This window comes from Mytilus trossulus, unplaced genomic scaffold (assembly GCF_036588685.1).
Source record: "Mytilus trossulus isolate FHL-02 unplaced genomic scaffold, PNRI_Mtr1.1.1.hap1 h1tg000070l__unscaffolded, whole genome shotgun sequence".
Taxonomy (NCBI): domain Eukaryota; kingdom Metazoa; phylum Mollusca; class Bivalvia; order Mytilida; family Mytilidae; genus Mytilus; species Mytilus trossulus.
This window is the reverse complement of record NW_026963294.1, coordinates 2696500-2711732: the sequence shown is the minus strand read 5'-3', so window position 1 is coordinate 2711732 and position 15233 is coordinate 2696500. Positions and strand designations below refer to the sequence as shown.

Genomic DNA, 15233 nt, shown 5'->3' with positions numbered 1-15233 from the left:
ACTTCAATTGTTGAAAGTATGTTTAATTGTATTGTATATGACATTCACTAATTGGTATAGGAAACTAATTTCGTATAAACTGAGTAAATAAAATAAACAGTTTAGTCATATCCCTAGTAAAATGTTGTTATTGGCAGTAAAGTACAAAGAATATATTATATAATCTGTGAGCTAAAAAATATAGGCAATTAAGAAAAGTTCCGTATCAAAGGAAAGTTATTTGATTGAACTATCAGAAATTTTCAATTTAGAAGTTTAGAAGTTTAAAACAAATTTAAACAAATTGATTTTTAATTATAAATTTCTAACGTGCAAATTTTGTAAGCAGCATTTAATTTCAAGCATTTAAAATTAATGCGTGCGGAGTGATCTTAATAAAAATCTATCAATAGGACCAAAAAGCGAGTTTAACTTGTAATGAATCCTTCAGAATATAAAATACTGCAAGATTATGAAAATATTATATTAGTTTAATGATTTGCGCAACGGTATACCAATTTAAGAAGAATACGGTGATATACGAAGAAGTGGAACGTTGCGCAAATCTTTATACTTAAAATGTATTTGTGAGAAACGTATTGAAGAACATTCTTTTCTTATTTTCCCATATATTTGTTTGGTACAAAAGCTTACAATTGATTTTATTTTACAGGAAACGTAAATTGTCCTAATCGAAACATTCATTTAAAATTTAATTAATTTATTTTGGGGTTTTTTTTTACAGCAAAAAGTTATTGTTTAAGGACAATCAACGTACTTCCTTTTCTCCTTCTTTTCGTTCGATAGATAGTTAGTTTCGTCGATCTATTGTGTTTATATTTTTTTTATTTATTTCACTAACGTACTAACATTTATTTCAGTTGGTGTTTCACACTTTGACCTCGTAATTAAAAAAATCACTAACATGAAATTTAATTTTTACATCGTTCTTTGCGCTTGTACTTGTGCGTAGTCTCGTTAATTTTATGGTTTCAAGGTTATCTTTAATTTATTAAGTTAATTCAAATGATGAATCGAAACAATCAATGTTTATGTTTACATTTATCAAACCGAATTGTATTATTAAAAACATCAAGAAAATGCTCTAATTAAAATTTCTTTCTTATTCTTCTGATACAATTGGATTGAATATAAAACAATTGAATACACCTTGTTTTGGTTTTTTTATATTTTTAATGCTGCAAATTATTTTATCTGTATTTTTTAATATATTTATTTTTTCACTGCAACTGCCAAGAAACCACATTTGGCAGTTGTGTAACTGGCCATGGTGTATTGTTATGTTGTTAACCCCAATTAACTAATCAACTAATCAACGCCCCCCCCCCCTTTTGAAAGTTACAGGTGTTCAGTTTGTTGACATTACACATGTCAGTGATTGCTAATCAGGTAAACAAACTCACTATATAATTAGAGCATTTAGTACCAGTGTTCTCATACCTTTATTATTATTTCAAATGGATACTTCAACTACAACATGTTTCTGTGTTTTGTGTGCTCCGTTCGGTGGTAAAAGACTCACAGTAAAGACTACTTGGGAACACGCAAACCGCATGTTTGCTCAGGGTTTTCAACCAACAGACTACAGATGGTTACAACAGTTTATCCCATTAAAGAGTACACCAACCAGGGTAAGTGAGATCAATATACAATCCGTATTTATTTCGACAATATTCCAAAAAAATAACCATTAACACCAAAAAATACTTAAAATAATATTTACTAATTTAGACTTTAAAAAGAATAGAAAATATGTATAGAATTGAGGTTATAAAGAATAATTGGTGAAGAAAAAATATAAAGAAGAGAAATTAAAGGGACTAAAAAGAAAGAATAGAGGATAAAAAGAATAAAAAATATAACAAATAGAAAATAGTGGTCTAAAATAAATAAAACGAAAGGGCTTAAATAATAGAAAAGAGAATACATAGAACAATTTTTTTTTTATAGAATCATACAGGCTAAAATAAGAAGAGAAATATAGGGGATAATAAAAGAATAGATAATGAACAGATTGAAAATACCAATGTATATAAAAATGATCATATTAATTGAGTTCTAAATAAGAAAAATAATAGCCGATTAAAGGTATAAAATATTAATACTATCAAATTATAGGTGAAAATATAGAGAATAGAAATTGAAGGGATTACAAAAAATGTATATTAGAGAATAAAAGGGCTTAAATATGAAGATAAGGGAAATATAGAGGACAGTTTTTAAGAATAAAAAAATAGACGGGACTAAAAGATATATATCTTTATGTTTATAAACCAGAATAAAGTGGACAACAAAATAAAGAATAGAAAAAAAAGTATCTAAAATATTAAGAATTTATAAAAATAGACTAATCGTAGTTAAAATTACAAACAATTTGAATATTGCATGGCAGGGACAAAGTTCACTACCGGTTAAAAGTTAATACATTTGTACTCTGGAACAAAATGCTCACTGGTTTTTGACAGTGTAACTGTATAGAAAATTTCATGGGAATATCTTCTAGCGACAACCAAAAACAGTGTGGAAAACTATTTATAGGAGTGAATTTTCAAAGTCTAAAAGAGCACAAAATAATCAGACCAAAATAAACATGTGTAATTTGTCATAATTAAACTATATACACATAATCTTCAAGCACAATGCAAAAAATGTAGAAAACCGTATAATTCAGTGAATTTGGTAAGTTCAAGGACCATAACTCTGCTCAAAATCATCAGACCAGAAAAAATTGATCTGTTACTTTTCACGATACCAAATCATTATCTGGAAACACAAAAAAAAAGTGGGAAGACTGATATGCCGAATACAGAGACAGAAAACAGTGCAAACCTAAAGTCCTTTTTAAAAAAGCATATGAAAAATACAGACAACAGAAATGAATGGCCATCTTTCTTACCCTTATTAAAATGAGTGATACTAACAGTGTTTTGGTTCTTATGTTGTACTGTCATACCATTGTCTCAGGTTACGGGGAGAGTTAGGATCCCTCTAATATGTTTAACTCAAACACATTATGTGTGATTCCTCTTTCTTGCAAGAAAAGTTATGGAAATCATGACAGTTATGACCGAAAGATACTCATTTCTTATGTTGAACTGTTATACCACTGTCCCAGGTAAGGGGGAGGGTTGGGATCCTGCTGACATGTTAACCCCGCCACATTATTTATGCCATGATGTGCATGTCCCAAGTCAGAAACATGTAATTCAGTGTTTGTCGTTGGTTTATGTGTAACATACTCGTTACAGCTATAATTATTAATTTCTGTGTCATTTTGGTCTCTGGTGGAGAGCGGTCTTATTTGCAATCATACCACATCTTCTTTTTTTATAGATCAATGAAATTGGTACTATTTCTCACGAAAGTGTAAACAATGAAGGATCTGATTTATCTAGATCCAATCCACATTGCAAATCTCAAATATTGACTTGAATTTTTGTTCATTCATTGTCCTGTTGCAAAAACAATATAATTAGGTTCTTTATTAAATCAAATTAAGGCAATGACATGGAGGAATAAGGTAAAGTGACTAAATTATAGTATATTCAATAGAAACATGACTTTTGTCCTCTGTCTGCCGGCCAGTATGAAGTATGAGCAATATAGCTCCTTTTCAATACTAAGAACTAGCTACAAAAAGTACTTGGAATGTATTTTATTTTAGTTATCACTATAACTATTGATCAACAATAACAAAAATAACAATAACAATAACAAAAATAACAATAATAACAATAACAAGTTGAATATCCTGTATAAGATTATACAAGATATAAAGTCCAACATGAGTGAAGTTAAACATGTTTGAAGTATGATTAGTCACTAAAATGAAGTCTTTCCCTTTGGTCCAGATGTGGTGTTGACAAAAGACGGATAACATTGCAATGGTCTATCACACTTGTGTCCTGAATTCTTGGCCATATCTTTACACATTTTAAGCTGGTGTCTTTTAAAAATTTAACCTCCAAAGGCTGTATGTCAATAACCTTTAAAGAACAGAATAATAGATATATTTTTACAGTTTGTTCAATACAAGTATGACGGTCAATTTCATCATCAATATCAAATATTTCTGTTTATGCAAGTTAAAGATTTGTATTTGAAATGTCTGCCTGGTATTTCTTTCATGATAATTTTATATTAAATCTTATTGCTCTTTTCCATATTGATTCAAGTGTCTCTGAATTAAAGATGTGCGTGTTGCATTCAAAATCGATACTTTTGATATCTTACCTAGCACAAAACTTAATCTCCTTTAATCTAGTAAAATGTTCTCCAGAGAAATCAAATATTTCAGTGAGGAACATGATTCATACTTATATCAGTATATACCTCTTTTGGTGTATGTATTGAATATTTTTGTATAAATAACAAAATTTCTTCCTATGTGATGTATAAATTTTCTGACATCAGGCATGCAAAGCAATGAATGTGTTTTTAATTTGATAAATTCTTTTGTGTTCTATTAAATTGTTTCTTTTAAGATTGTAACATGATGATGACTGCTGTACCCATATTTTGACTGTTTGTGTAGTTCATGCATCGTTGTAAAAATAACAGAATTTTATGAAACTGTCGTACAAAGTGAGAGGTTTAGCGCTATAAAACCAGGTTTATTCCACCATTTTCTACACATACAAATGCATGTTCCAAGTCATGAATATGACAGTTGTTGTCCATTCGTTTTTTATGCGTTTTGTCATTTGATTTTGCCATGTGATAAGGGACTATCTGGTTTGATTTTCTTCCGAGTTCAGTATTTTTGTGATTTTATTTTTACAATTATAAAACTTACCATTGCATAGAATTTTTTACTGGTTCCATTCTTTTTCTCTGAGTGAAGAATAACTTCAACATAGTCATGCAGTTCATATCTGAAATTACAAAAAAATAAGTTTTAATTCAATTTCCCAAATACAATACGTAATCTAGCAATGGAAAATTCATTGACTATAGTCTGTTAAATATACAAGATTGTATGCGATTAAATAAAACTCAAATGATGATTATTTTTACTTTTATAATTCTCCCTTTGTAAACAATTCTAGTGGTGGATCAAGAAACTTTCATAAGTTGGGGGTGACTGCCTCGGATGGACCTGCTTCAGTCATGCTTCAGTGATTCCCTATATAATCAACCATTTATTTTACAGAAAAGGGGGCCTGGGCCCTCTGAAAAACCCTCTAAATCTGCCTCTGAATTCGTCAGCATTGTATGTCCTTAGTATCTAGTATAATTTGACTGTAACAATATAAATAACAATCAAAATTCAATAAATAGTCTGTCTATATGGTGATTTAATGTATATTTATGTCCGTTTTTAACCGGATGGACTATACGATTTTTTAAGTGTCTACTGACTGAAGTTCCCTTCTATGCATTTTGAATTTCTGATTTTACATTTTGGAGTATTGTGACTTTAATATAAAAAAAATGTGAGATTTTCTAGTTTTGGTTTATGGGTAGTATTTATTATAAACAAGCTCACTTAATATTTCTTTTCTATTAAATGTCTGATATTTTTAATAAAGTTATGAAATTGGCAAAACTCAAATAAAAGAACTATACCTTATAGTTTTTGATACATCTTGGTCGGCTTCTATTTCTGGTTCTACTACTGCTGGTTCTGGTTCTACTACTTCTGGTTCTGGTTCTGGTACTTCTGGTTCTACTACTGGTGGTTCTGGTAATTCTGGTTCTGGTTCTGGTACTTCTGGTTCTACTACTGGTGGTTCTGGTACTTCTGGTTCTACTACTGGTGGTTCTGGTACTTCTGCTTCTACTACTGGTGGTTCTGGTACTTCTGCTTCTACTACTGGTGGTTCTTGTTCTACTACTGGTGGTTCTGGTACTTCTGCTTCTACTACTGGTGGTTCTGGTACTTCTGGTTCTACTACTGGTGGTTCTGGTACTTCTGCTTCTACTACTGGTGGTTCTGGTACTTCTGCTTCTACTACTGGTGGTTCTGGTACTTCTGCTTCTACTACTGGTGGTTCTGGTACTTCTGCTTCTACTACTGGTGGTTCTTGTTCTACTACTGGTGGTTCTGGTACTTCTGCTTCTACTACTGGTGGTTCTGGTACTTCTGCTTCTACTACTGGTGGTTCTTGTTCTACTACTGGTGGTTCTGGTACTTCTGCTTCTACTACTGGTGGTTCTGGTACTTCTGGTTCTACTACTGGTGGTTCTGGTACTTCTGCTTCTACTACTGGTGGTTCTGGTACTTCTGCTTCTACTACTGGTGGTTCTGGTACTTCTGCTTCTACTACTGGTGGTTCTGGTACTTCTGCTTCTACTACTGGTGGTTCTTGTTCTACTACTGGTGGTTCTGGTACTTCTGCTTCTACTACTGGTGGTTCTGGTACTTCTGGTTCTACTACTGGTGGTTCTGCTACTACTGGTTCTGGTACTACTGGTTCTGGGTCTACTTCTGGTGTATCTTTGCGCTGCCTTTTTCTTGCTCTCTCTAAATCTCTCTTATTCTTAGCAGATTCTTTAATAAACTGAAAAGAAAAATGGTTTGTAAAATTTGTCTCTTCTTTCTTCCAAAAAAACCATTGAATGTTTATAAAAACTTTATTTCTTGGATGTTCAATGACATAAAAGTACTTTTTTTAAAGATTTTTTCTTATTCAGATATGATAATAACATAGGCGAATTTAGAGGGTTCCTCCGCCTTTCTTGGAAAGCATTGGTTGATTATGTAGGTAATCAATGAAGCATGACTTGAGTGGCCTCCTCTTAGGCAGTTAAAGCCCACTTATGAAAATTTCTGGATTCCCTACTGAACATACCCTTTTTTTATATTACAATATCCACCATTTTGAATTTTTTGGTTTTTACATTTTTTCTATATATTAACCTGCTTGAAGTCATATGAAATGAGTGACTGGTGAAAATAAATGTTTATCTAATTTTAACCAATGCATGTATATCATAAACGTTGTCTTCTGTGCACAATTTTATCATTTTTTTTATCAAATTTCATCTTATAATTGTCAAATGTTTTCCTGTCTTGTGCCAAAAATGGCAGCTTCCTAATTTTCGTGTTTTGAAGCTGTAGTTTACCAATTGTCACCTTAAAGTAATTAATCAACAAAAAAGCATGGATATTGAGCATGTGTGTATCATGTAACAATCAGAGAATTGTCTATTCTAATGACAGATCCATCTGACATTTTATTTGAAATCACACTTATGTTTTGCTATAAATTTGAACAAACAACACATTTCATGTCGATAAAGTACTTTCCTGGATCTAAATTTATCAGGAACACTTGCAGCTGATTGCATTAAGTGTGTAGGCAAAGTTTACTGAATATCTTTGATTAGCTTGCTTGCTAGCTGAACTATGAAGTCATTGTTAGGTAAGGTATACTACCCACCTTCCTTCACACAGAAAGGTTGGTTATATGTCGAAGTTGTCTACTCTTAAAGGAGGGTAGTTTACCTGACCTTTCATAGACAAATAAACATTTCCACTGTGTTTAAAAGAGCACTGACTTACCTCATCGTATCTTTCAACTGGCACCAAATCTTCTACTCTCCATCCTGTTCTGCATCCTTTCTATAATATATACAAAACATATAAGAAATTCATGTTTAATATTGTGTATTCTTTATTATATACTTTACTGACTTTTTCATTGGAATAAATTACAACATTGAAGCAACAATTACATCCCTTGGATACATTGGTTATAATATATATATACTAAACATACATTTGCTAAGTTTTCTCTTTTTTAATAGAAATTTTTTTATTAACGTTTCTACATTGTGTTGAGTCCTTCAGGTTCTCATTTTTTTATCCAAATGGCTTCTTTAGTTATCTGTAAATTTCGGTTCCAAATACTCTATTTTACTTTAAACTTTTGATTGTGCTGAATGAAGTGGTTGGCTACTGGATCTTCTGTTTTCTTTGCATATTTTTGAAAAGTTCAATAGCATCTGTTGATATAGTGAATCACCCGTTTGTCCTACATATATAACTTTTTTTTTCACATTTTGTACAATTAATTGCATATACTACGCCTACGGTTTGACAATTGTACAAAATGTGAAAAGTAGCCAACCACTTCATTCTGTTTCAAAACAAAAGGCTTTAATAAACAAAAAACAATGCTTATATATTAAGTAGTATATAAACTAAAAATGCAGGTGTAAAATTAAGGGTCAGTGCACTTGTCCTTGAGGCATATTCAATTGAAAACTTGGTGGTAAATAAGGCTTTTACATTGTTACATCATAACTATATCAGTTTAAAACCGGTAGCTATATAGGTACAACTGTTATGTATATTTTTCTACACCCAGATGATGCACTTCGTCAAGATACAACTTTTCCATCTGGTTTAGTAGAAGAAGAAACTGTTACTCTTCGAAGTTCCAATGTTGAGATTAGTGATGCCAGATACCTTGACTTGTTAAAACATGAAGGACAGAATGAAGGGTAAGTTCATGTGAAATGTTTTATTGTGAAAATTTCAGATACAACAGAATTAACAGCTCTTAATTAAGATCCATGTTTCATCTTGTGATCAATTTATTTGGCAATGGTTTATGTCAGTCGGCAGGGTTTAAGAACATCAATTGTTTCACCTGTTAATCAAACGTGTTTTTATAAACTATACTTTTAACTTTTTTGGTCGGTAATTAGAAACTGTTGTTTGTGCTGTATTCAGACCCTTCAACCAAAAAAAAGCTTTACATGCACATAGAAATTCCAGTTTTATTTATTGGTCATGAATGTAGTTTTCAATTCAGACTTGTTTATGTAAAGATAATCCTAATTATATTTTTAAATGTAATACTTGCTACTGACTGTAAAACACATTAATACCATTATCACCATTATCATTGCAATGATTTTAATTTTAATTGTTTTTAAAAAACAATTATAACGGTTGAATACGACTTTTATATATCTTCTAGCATTATGTTTCTGTATTCTAATGATAAACTGATCATTTTTTTATCCATTCTTTTTGAAGACGCAACAATCATGACAAATCTAAAATCAAGTAATTTTTCTGTAGTTGTCAATAATACTGATACCGTTATATATTTGTCATGATTTAAAATTCAAAAATTCAAATATTGAAAAGTAAAACTGTAAATAATTACTGTTACAGGAAAAAGACACAGACTTTGTCAACAGCCATCACTCAACACACTGGACGTTATGGTAGCAACCACTGGTTCAGACTTGGATTGGACCTTCAGCAGAAGAATGCTCCTGTAGAGCCAATGCATGCAATTAAGGTAAGAAATCACTAAAAACTTAAACTTAAATCAGCATCTAGTCTAAGTGCCACTTCTGTGTTGAACACAAATAATATGTAAATCAAGGGAGTTGGAATTATACACTGGTGCCACCAGAATAGTGCTCTTTTATAATAGTCCATATACCAATTTGTTGCAATTTCACCAAAGTATACTGTCAATGGGTCATTAAATGGCTTCAAATTTTTATTTAATTTTTGTTTAAATTCTGTTTTTTATCGTTTGTAATGCAAATAAGAATGGAAAGTGAAAACTAAGAAATATGAACAGGTTTGAATCTTGCCATGAAATATCTGTATGAGTGGTGTTTTCACAAGGCTTCATATTTGAATGGAGATGGTTTTGAAATCATCCCTAAATGTCTGTATCCAAAACCATATGATTGCCTGAGGCAATTCATTTATTTTTGTTTTATATGAATTGGAAGTAAGGGAGTAGTGTGATTTGTGATTGTATGTTTTAATAATAGTCGCAATTGTAAAGTAAGGCATTTCTTTACTTAAAAGATTTTAAAAACTTTAAAAAATCATCAGCAGGTCAGTGATACAAGGGACAAGTTGCAAATATCAAATTGTAATAACTATCTAAAACATAACCTAATACAAATGAATGTGTTATTTTTATCAATGCACTGGTACCATATATATAAATTTAAATCAGTATAAACTTTGGTACTATGTATGCAATAGTTAGTTATCCACTTTTTAAGAATGGTTTTGAATAATTTACATTTATTTCAGGTAGTAGCAGAACACATCATCAAGCTTATCAATGGCGATGAGGACAACGTTAAAGTGAGAGCAGCTGAAAGATCTTGTGGTAGAAGTACCGAGTTGTGTCCAGATGCTGTATACAGAATATATGCACAGGAGGTAATGTATAATTTTTTTTACAAAAATAGGAATATATGGTATGATTGCTAATGGGACAACTCTCCACAAAAGACCAAATGAAAGCAATTATAGGTAAATTAAAGTCATCAATGCAGAGCCTTAACTTTTTACATAGATTTTTTTTTTCTGTAAATACTAGGTTTGATGTTGCATTTTGTGATGTTGTCAATGACAAAGTTTTCTCTTTCAATTTTAGTTGAGCACAGGCATGTTATAGACTTGCGAAATTTTGTTAAAACATTATGAAAAATTGTCCAATCAGTACAGGTTGATTATTTTCAAATGTATAGAAAGCTTTTTTTGTGTAAGGATGCCTGTATAATCTTGTTATATTTATAAAAAAATAATGTGTAAAGCAAACCTGAGTCAGCTGCCATCAACCGAGTAAATTGTCGGTATACTTGGAATAATTTACATATTTTGAGCATTAGATAAGAAAATACTATATCGTAAGATTAAATCATTAGTGTTCCAATCCTGAAATGTTTCTTTTTTAAGTTCATTTATAATACATGTATAAAAGTTTTTAATTGTTCCTTTATTTGTGTTTCAGAAGAAGACCATTGGTCAGAAAAGGTCACGAAAAGAGCAAACCTCTTCTGAAGATGTAGTTGAGACTAAGTAAGTTTAAATTTGGCTTCAAATTCTTTTGAAATTAAAATTACGGTGGTACCCAACACTTTCACTAAAATTAATTTTGCTCATTTAATTTTCATAAAATTTGGACAATGTATTTTCTTTGACCGTTTAACAAAAATATAAAAAAATTTAAAAATTTTGAACCAACCATTTTGACAGCAAAATTACACTGGTTATATAGCAGTTTGACTAACCCCAACTTTGATCATTGAGAAGCTTAATATTCCCTTTACAACACAATGTAATTAAAACGTTTAGCTGACTTTACAGAGTTATCTCCCTGTAGTGTTAGGTAGCACCTTAAGTAGCCTGAGAGAGAAAAAAATTATGTCATCGTGCAATCAGTTTAAATATAAACAAACTTACTGGAAAAGATAACAAGAAAAACCCATCTTACATTACACAGAGTTTTGACCCCACACACTTTGGGTGGAAAGGGGGGATCTTGGTGTAATGAAATAACAGGGGACAAGTTTAACTACTTATTTAATATTGTGGATGGGCATTTAAACCTCTTTTGGTATGGTTATGCTTAACTCAACATTTGTGCATATAGGACAATTAAAAATGATAAAACAAATTGTTTTTCAAAATGTGATGGGATAATTAATAGAACTATGGCAGTAAACTGTAAATTCGGAAACTATTCATTAATGCGAATAATGTAATTAGTCGAGTATCGCTAAATTCTGATGTCTTAAAATTATAAAAAAGTCTGTATGCAGATTTTCCCAAACTTGCAAACCTTAGTCTACATGTCCATCTACCAATATTGCAGTAATAAATGCACCCAAAAATTTATGAATTTGCAGTACATGTAATATTTTTGCTGGAGAGTTTAAAAAACTTCCTTTTAATAAATATTTTATATCAAGTTTTTTTATTTTTTAAGATTTCCAAAGAACCAACTGCCTCAAGCTCCCTATGTGTTGACACCAACAGAGAAGCACCAAGCAGACCAAAGACTTAACCAGTTGAGAGTGCCCCTAAATTTTGGTGTTGTTCCTACAACTCTTTTTACGAAAATTGTTGGAGGAACAAAGAGCCATACATGGTTACAGGTAAATACATTTTACTTATTTATTTAATGGGACAAAACATCAAAAATTCTATAGCAAACTTTTTTTAGTGTTTATATCATTAAGTTATTTTTAAAGGAGAAATTACAATTAAATAAATTTTATAAAGGGGGAGTTCCCAACCAAGGACAAAAAGGGTGGGTGGGGTCCAACCATATGACCCCATTCAAATACATTGATCGGCCAAAAACATGGGGGTTCCAACCCCGGAACCCCCCTGGATCCGCCAATGCAAGTGTCTTTGCTCCAATTATTCTTTTCAGTGAAAAGGAATATTCTAAATAAATATAAATAAATGGAAATTGAGTCTTTGTCAAGTTTGTAAATCAGTGGCAATTTATTATTTTTTAAGAGTAATGCCCCTTGTAAACATTAACTATATGGAGAATTGCATTGTTGTTGCTTTCATGTGTACAAATTTTGCCAGAATTTTTTTAACACTGGTTCATAGGTCTATATCAGCAATGTATTCGTTGATTTGGAAATCAGTGCTGATAAATATTTTTTAAAAGAGTTATGCCTCTTGGAAATAATAAATATATGAACACTCTTATGTACACAATTCTTGACAGACTTTTCTGAAATTCCTATTATAGGTTTATATGGGCAATAAGTTCTATCCAATATTTTTGGAATGAGTTATGACCCAAGGAAATATTAATTGGAACTCTCTTTTAGTTGCAATATATAGATAAATTTTCTTTTTTACAGCTATTCACCACTGGTATGGTGAGATTCTGTATAAGGGATATGCTTGGTGAGCCACAAAGAGCAGCATTGGTAAACTTTTTATGTTTATTGGAAGAGGCATATGGTTCCACTGTAGATATGGACAAATTTGACGATTTTGAGAAGCGGTGGCATCAGGGTTTATGCATGCTGGAAAGAGATTTTCCAGTTTCTCTCCAGGTTTGTTTTATTCATTTAAAATATTTAAATCATTTAAGTAACAATTGTTAGGAAAAAAAATACCTTGTAAGATTATGCTTGTTTTATCAAGTATTTGTTTTTTTTGCAAAAACAATCAATATTAGAATTAAATTCAAAGTCAATATTTCTCTCAAACAACACTTTTGGAATTATTGATATGTAAATTATTATATAATCCTTTCAATTTTGCATACCTTATAAACATTAAAGGAAGATATAATTAGCAAGATTTAAGTCGATGTATCTTAGGAATGTGTGCTCTAAGCTTTTTAAACATCAATTTGAAAAAAAAATAATATTTATGTATGTTATACCAAGGAAATAGATAAAGGAAGATGTGGTATGAGTGCCAATGAGACAACTCTCCAAGTAAAAAGCAAAAAGTAAACCATCATGGGTCAAGGTACAGCCTTCGACATGGAGCTTAGCCCACACCAAACAGCAAAAAAAGTGAAAAATTATTAAAAATGAATGTTTGTTTATCAGTCTAAAATTAAGGACATTAATTATGTGTATAACTGCTTTTACATGATAATACTTGCAATTTAAACATTTACATTTATATTTCAGACTTTCTACTTCCATCTTTTGCACCACTTGCCCCAGTATATAAGGATGTATGGTCCACCAAAGAACTTTTGGATGTTCCCGTATGAGAGGTTCAATCATACGTTGACAGAAGCAATCTCTAACAACCAACACCCAGAAGTCAGTGCTGTGAAAAAAATTGAGGTATGTTCGGGTTGTAACCCAATTTCTTTTTAATTGAATGTGAAGTGTGTAGCCAGCGTCATATAGTTTAAAGAAGTACAGCAGAATCGTAAAACAGGACTAGTAATAGAGCAATACACTGATACATAGTAGAACAAAACACATTTAAATAAGTGATGAGTTATAATTTTTGCTAAACGGCATTCAAATTTAGAATAAAAACAATTAATTTCAAATGATATAGCAACCTCATCAAAAAGGACTAAAAGTACAAAATGATTTTTAAGTCAAAGAGGAACTAGAAATTTGTACCTGATTTGGTGTTAGGTCGGTGGTTTTGTTTTGCTAGAGTCCATCATTTTCGTATCTATTTAACAAATGTTTTTTGACCAAAGTGTCATATCAAATTTGGAAAGTGTTAAAAATATTTTCGCATTGAAATACTATAGTTCTACCTGTCTTCAAGTTTCATAATTTTTTTTAAATTTTTAGGTACAATGGTTACTCTCCATGTTGGAGCACAGTGGTTTTTTGGAACCACTGAAGAAGGCAGCAAAGTTTATAGAGAGCAGTCTATATCCTGGAAGACACAATCCAGTGACACGTCATGCCTCTCCAGAGGAATTAGTAGGCATACATGCCTACTTCAAGGAAAGATCTGTTTCCTCACTCATAACTACCTTCCACCATGCAAAAACACCAAAAGGTAGTTACCGGGATACATCCATCGAGAGTGACACACAAAAGGAAAGAGGGTCTATGGTGATGTTTAGTAACTGTATTGGATCCATTTCAATGTTCTTCAGTTGTAGTGGTGAAGATCTTGCCTTCATAAGCTGGCTAGGTTATCTAGATTATGATATTGGTTCTAGGTGTTATTTTGTTAAAGCTAGCATGAACTTTCCAAATTGTGTTGTACCTGTTAAAGATGTTTCAGCCCCACTGTTGTATGCTGAGGAAAATGGGGTCATTTGGATACCCAAACTTCCAGACTTGTAAATGACATGTATGCCTTGTGGGTTGACATTCGTCAGTTATTAATTCTAATATGTTGTTTTTGTTTATCATTTCTTTTGTGAATATTTAACAGATATATCATGTTAAGAAGGGGTATTTTTAAAAAATACAAGTCGAGAGATTGTTTAATTTCGTGAGCCGTAAGGCGAAGGAAATTCATTCTCAAGACTGGTATTTTTTGTAAATATTCCTCAAGAACATGCTATATCTTTTTAATTACACCGAATGTTAATGTTCAAAAACGCATTGATGATCATGACGTTACAAGCGTCCAGTCGGATAAAGTATTTTTTAAACCCAGAATTCTTACATAAGGTGTAATTATGTAATAAATGAACTGTATTTGTAAATATTTTAATATAAACTGAATTGTTTCAAAGTTATATATCTTATACAGTTAAATTAACTTCTTTGTAGACCGCCCGAAAATTTGCAATTTGATCTTTTGATATTTAACTTATTATTAAATTTAGACATAAATAAAATATAAATATAAAATATTATTTTTTGTCATTTTGGTTCCATTCATGCTTAGAAAATAGTACTTTTTTGTTATTAAAATTTGTCCAAAAAGGCGGGACTAATTAATTATATAAGAATTTGTATTATGCTATATGTATACATGTAAATAATAAATGAAGCATGTTGTAAAAATTTACACGTTTTTGAGTTATACATCT

At 31.1% G+C, this 15233-nt stretch overlaps 2 protein-coding genes across 2 annotated transcripts; one reads left to right on the top strand and one right to left on the bottom strand.

Moving 5' to 3' along the window:
* Positions 1-3697: 3697 nt before the first annotated feature.
* Positions 3698-8199, bottom strand: LOC134699530 (uncharacterized). The gene is made up of 5 exons (XM_063561126.1): positions 8185-8199; positions 7508-7567; positions 5569-6503; positions 4796-4874; positions 3698-3986 (listed from the first exon to the last, which is right to left on the bottom strand). The coding sequence occupies exons 1-5, from the start codon at positions 8197-8199 to the stop codon at positions 3816-3818; spliced, it is 1260 nt and encodes a 419-aa protein (XP_063417196.1). The 3' UTR covers positions 3698-3815.
* Positions 8200-8293: 94 nt separating this feature from the next.
* On the top strand, positions 8294-14862 carry LOC134699529 (uncharacterized). The gene is made up of 8 exons (XM_063561125.1): positions 8294-8451; positions 9134-9263; positions 10025-10156; positions 10731-10798; positions 11709-11877; positions 12607-12804; positions 13396-13557; positions 14029-14862. Exons 1-8 carry the CDS (start codon positions 8294-8296, stop codon positions 14533-14535), a joined length of 1524 nt encoding a protein of 507 aa, XP_063417195.1. The 3' UTR covers positions 14536-14862.
* Positions 14863-15233: the final 371 nt, after the last annotated feature.

What these genes read in the sequence shown, in the direction of transcription:
- LOC134699529 (XM_063561125.1), top strand. Translation starts at nt 8,294, where the DNA reads ATGTATATTTTTCTACACCCAGATGATGCACTTCGTCAAGATACAACT. An exon ending in ACAGAATATATGCACAGGAG is followed by an intron (nt 10,157 to 10,730) that starts GTAATGTATAAT and finishes TTTGTGTTTCAG; the next exon opens with AAGAAGACCATTGGTCAGAA. An exon ending in ATTTTCCAGTTTCTCTCCAG is followed by an intron (nt 12,805 to 13,395) that starts GTTTGTTTTATT and finishes TTTATATTTCAG; the next exon opens with ACTTTCTACTTCCATCTTTT.
- LOC134699530 (XM_063561126.1), bottom strand. An exon ending in CAGTTGAAAGATACGATGAG is followed by an intron (nt 6,504 to 7,507) that starts GTAAGTCAGTGC and finishes TTTTCTTTTCAG; the next exon opens with TTTATTAAAGAATCTGCTAA. An exon ending in GTAAAAAATTCTATGCAATG is followed by an intron (nt 3,987 to 4,795) that starts GTAAGTTTTATA and finishes TGTTCTTTAAAG; the next exon opens with GTTATTGACATACAGCCTTT.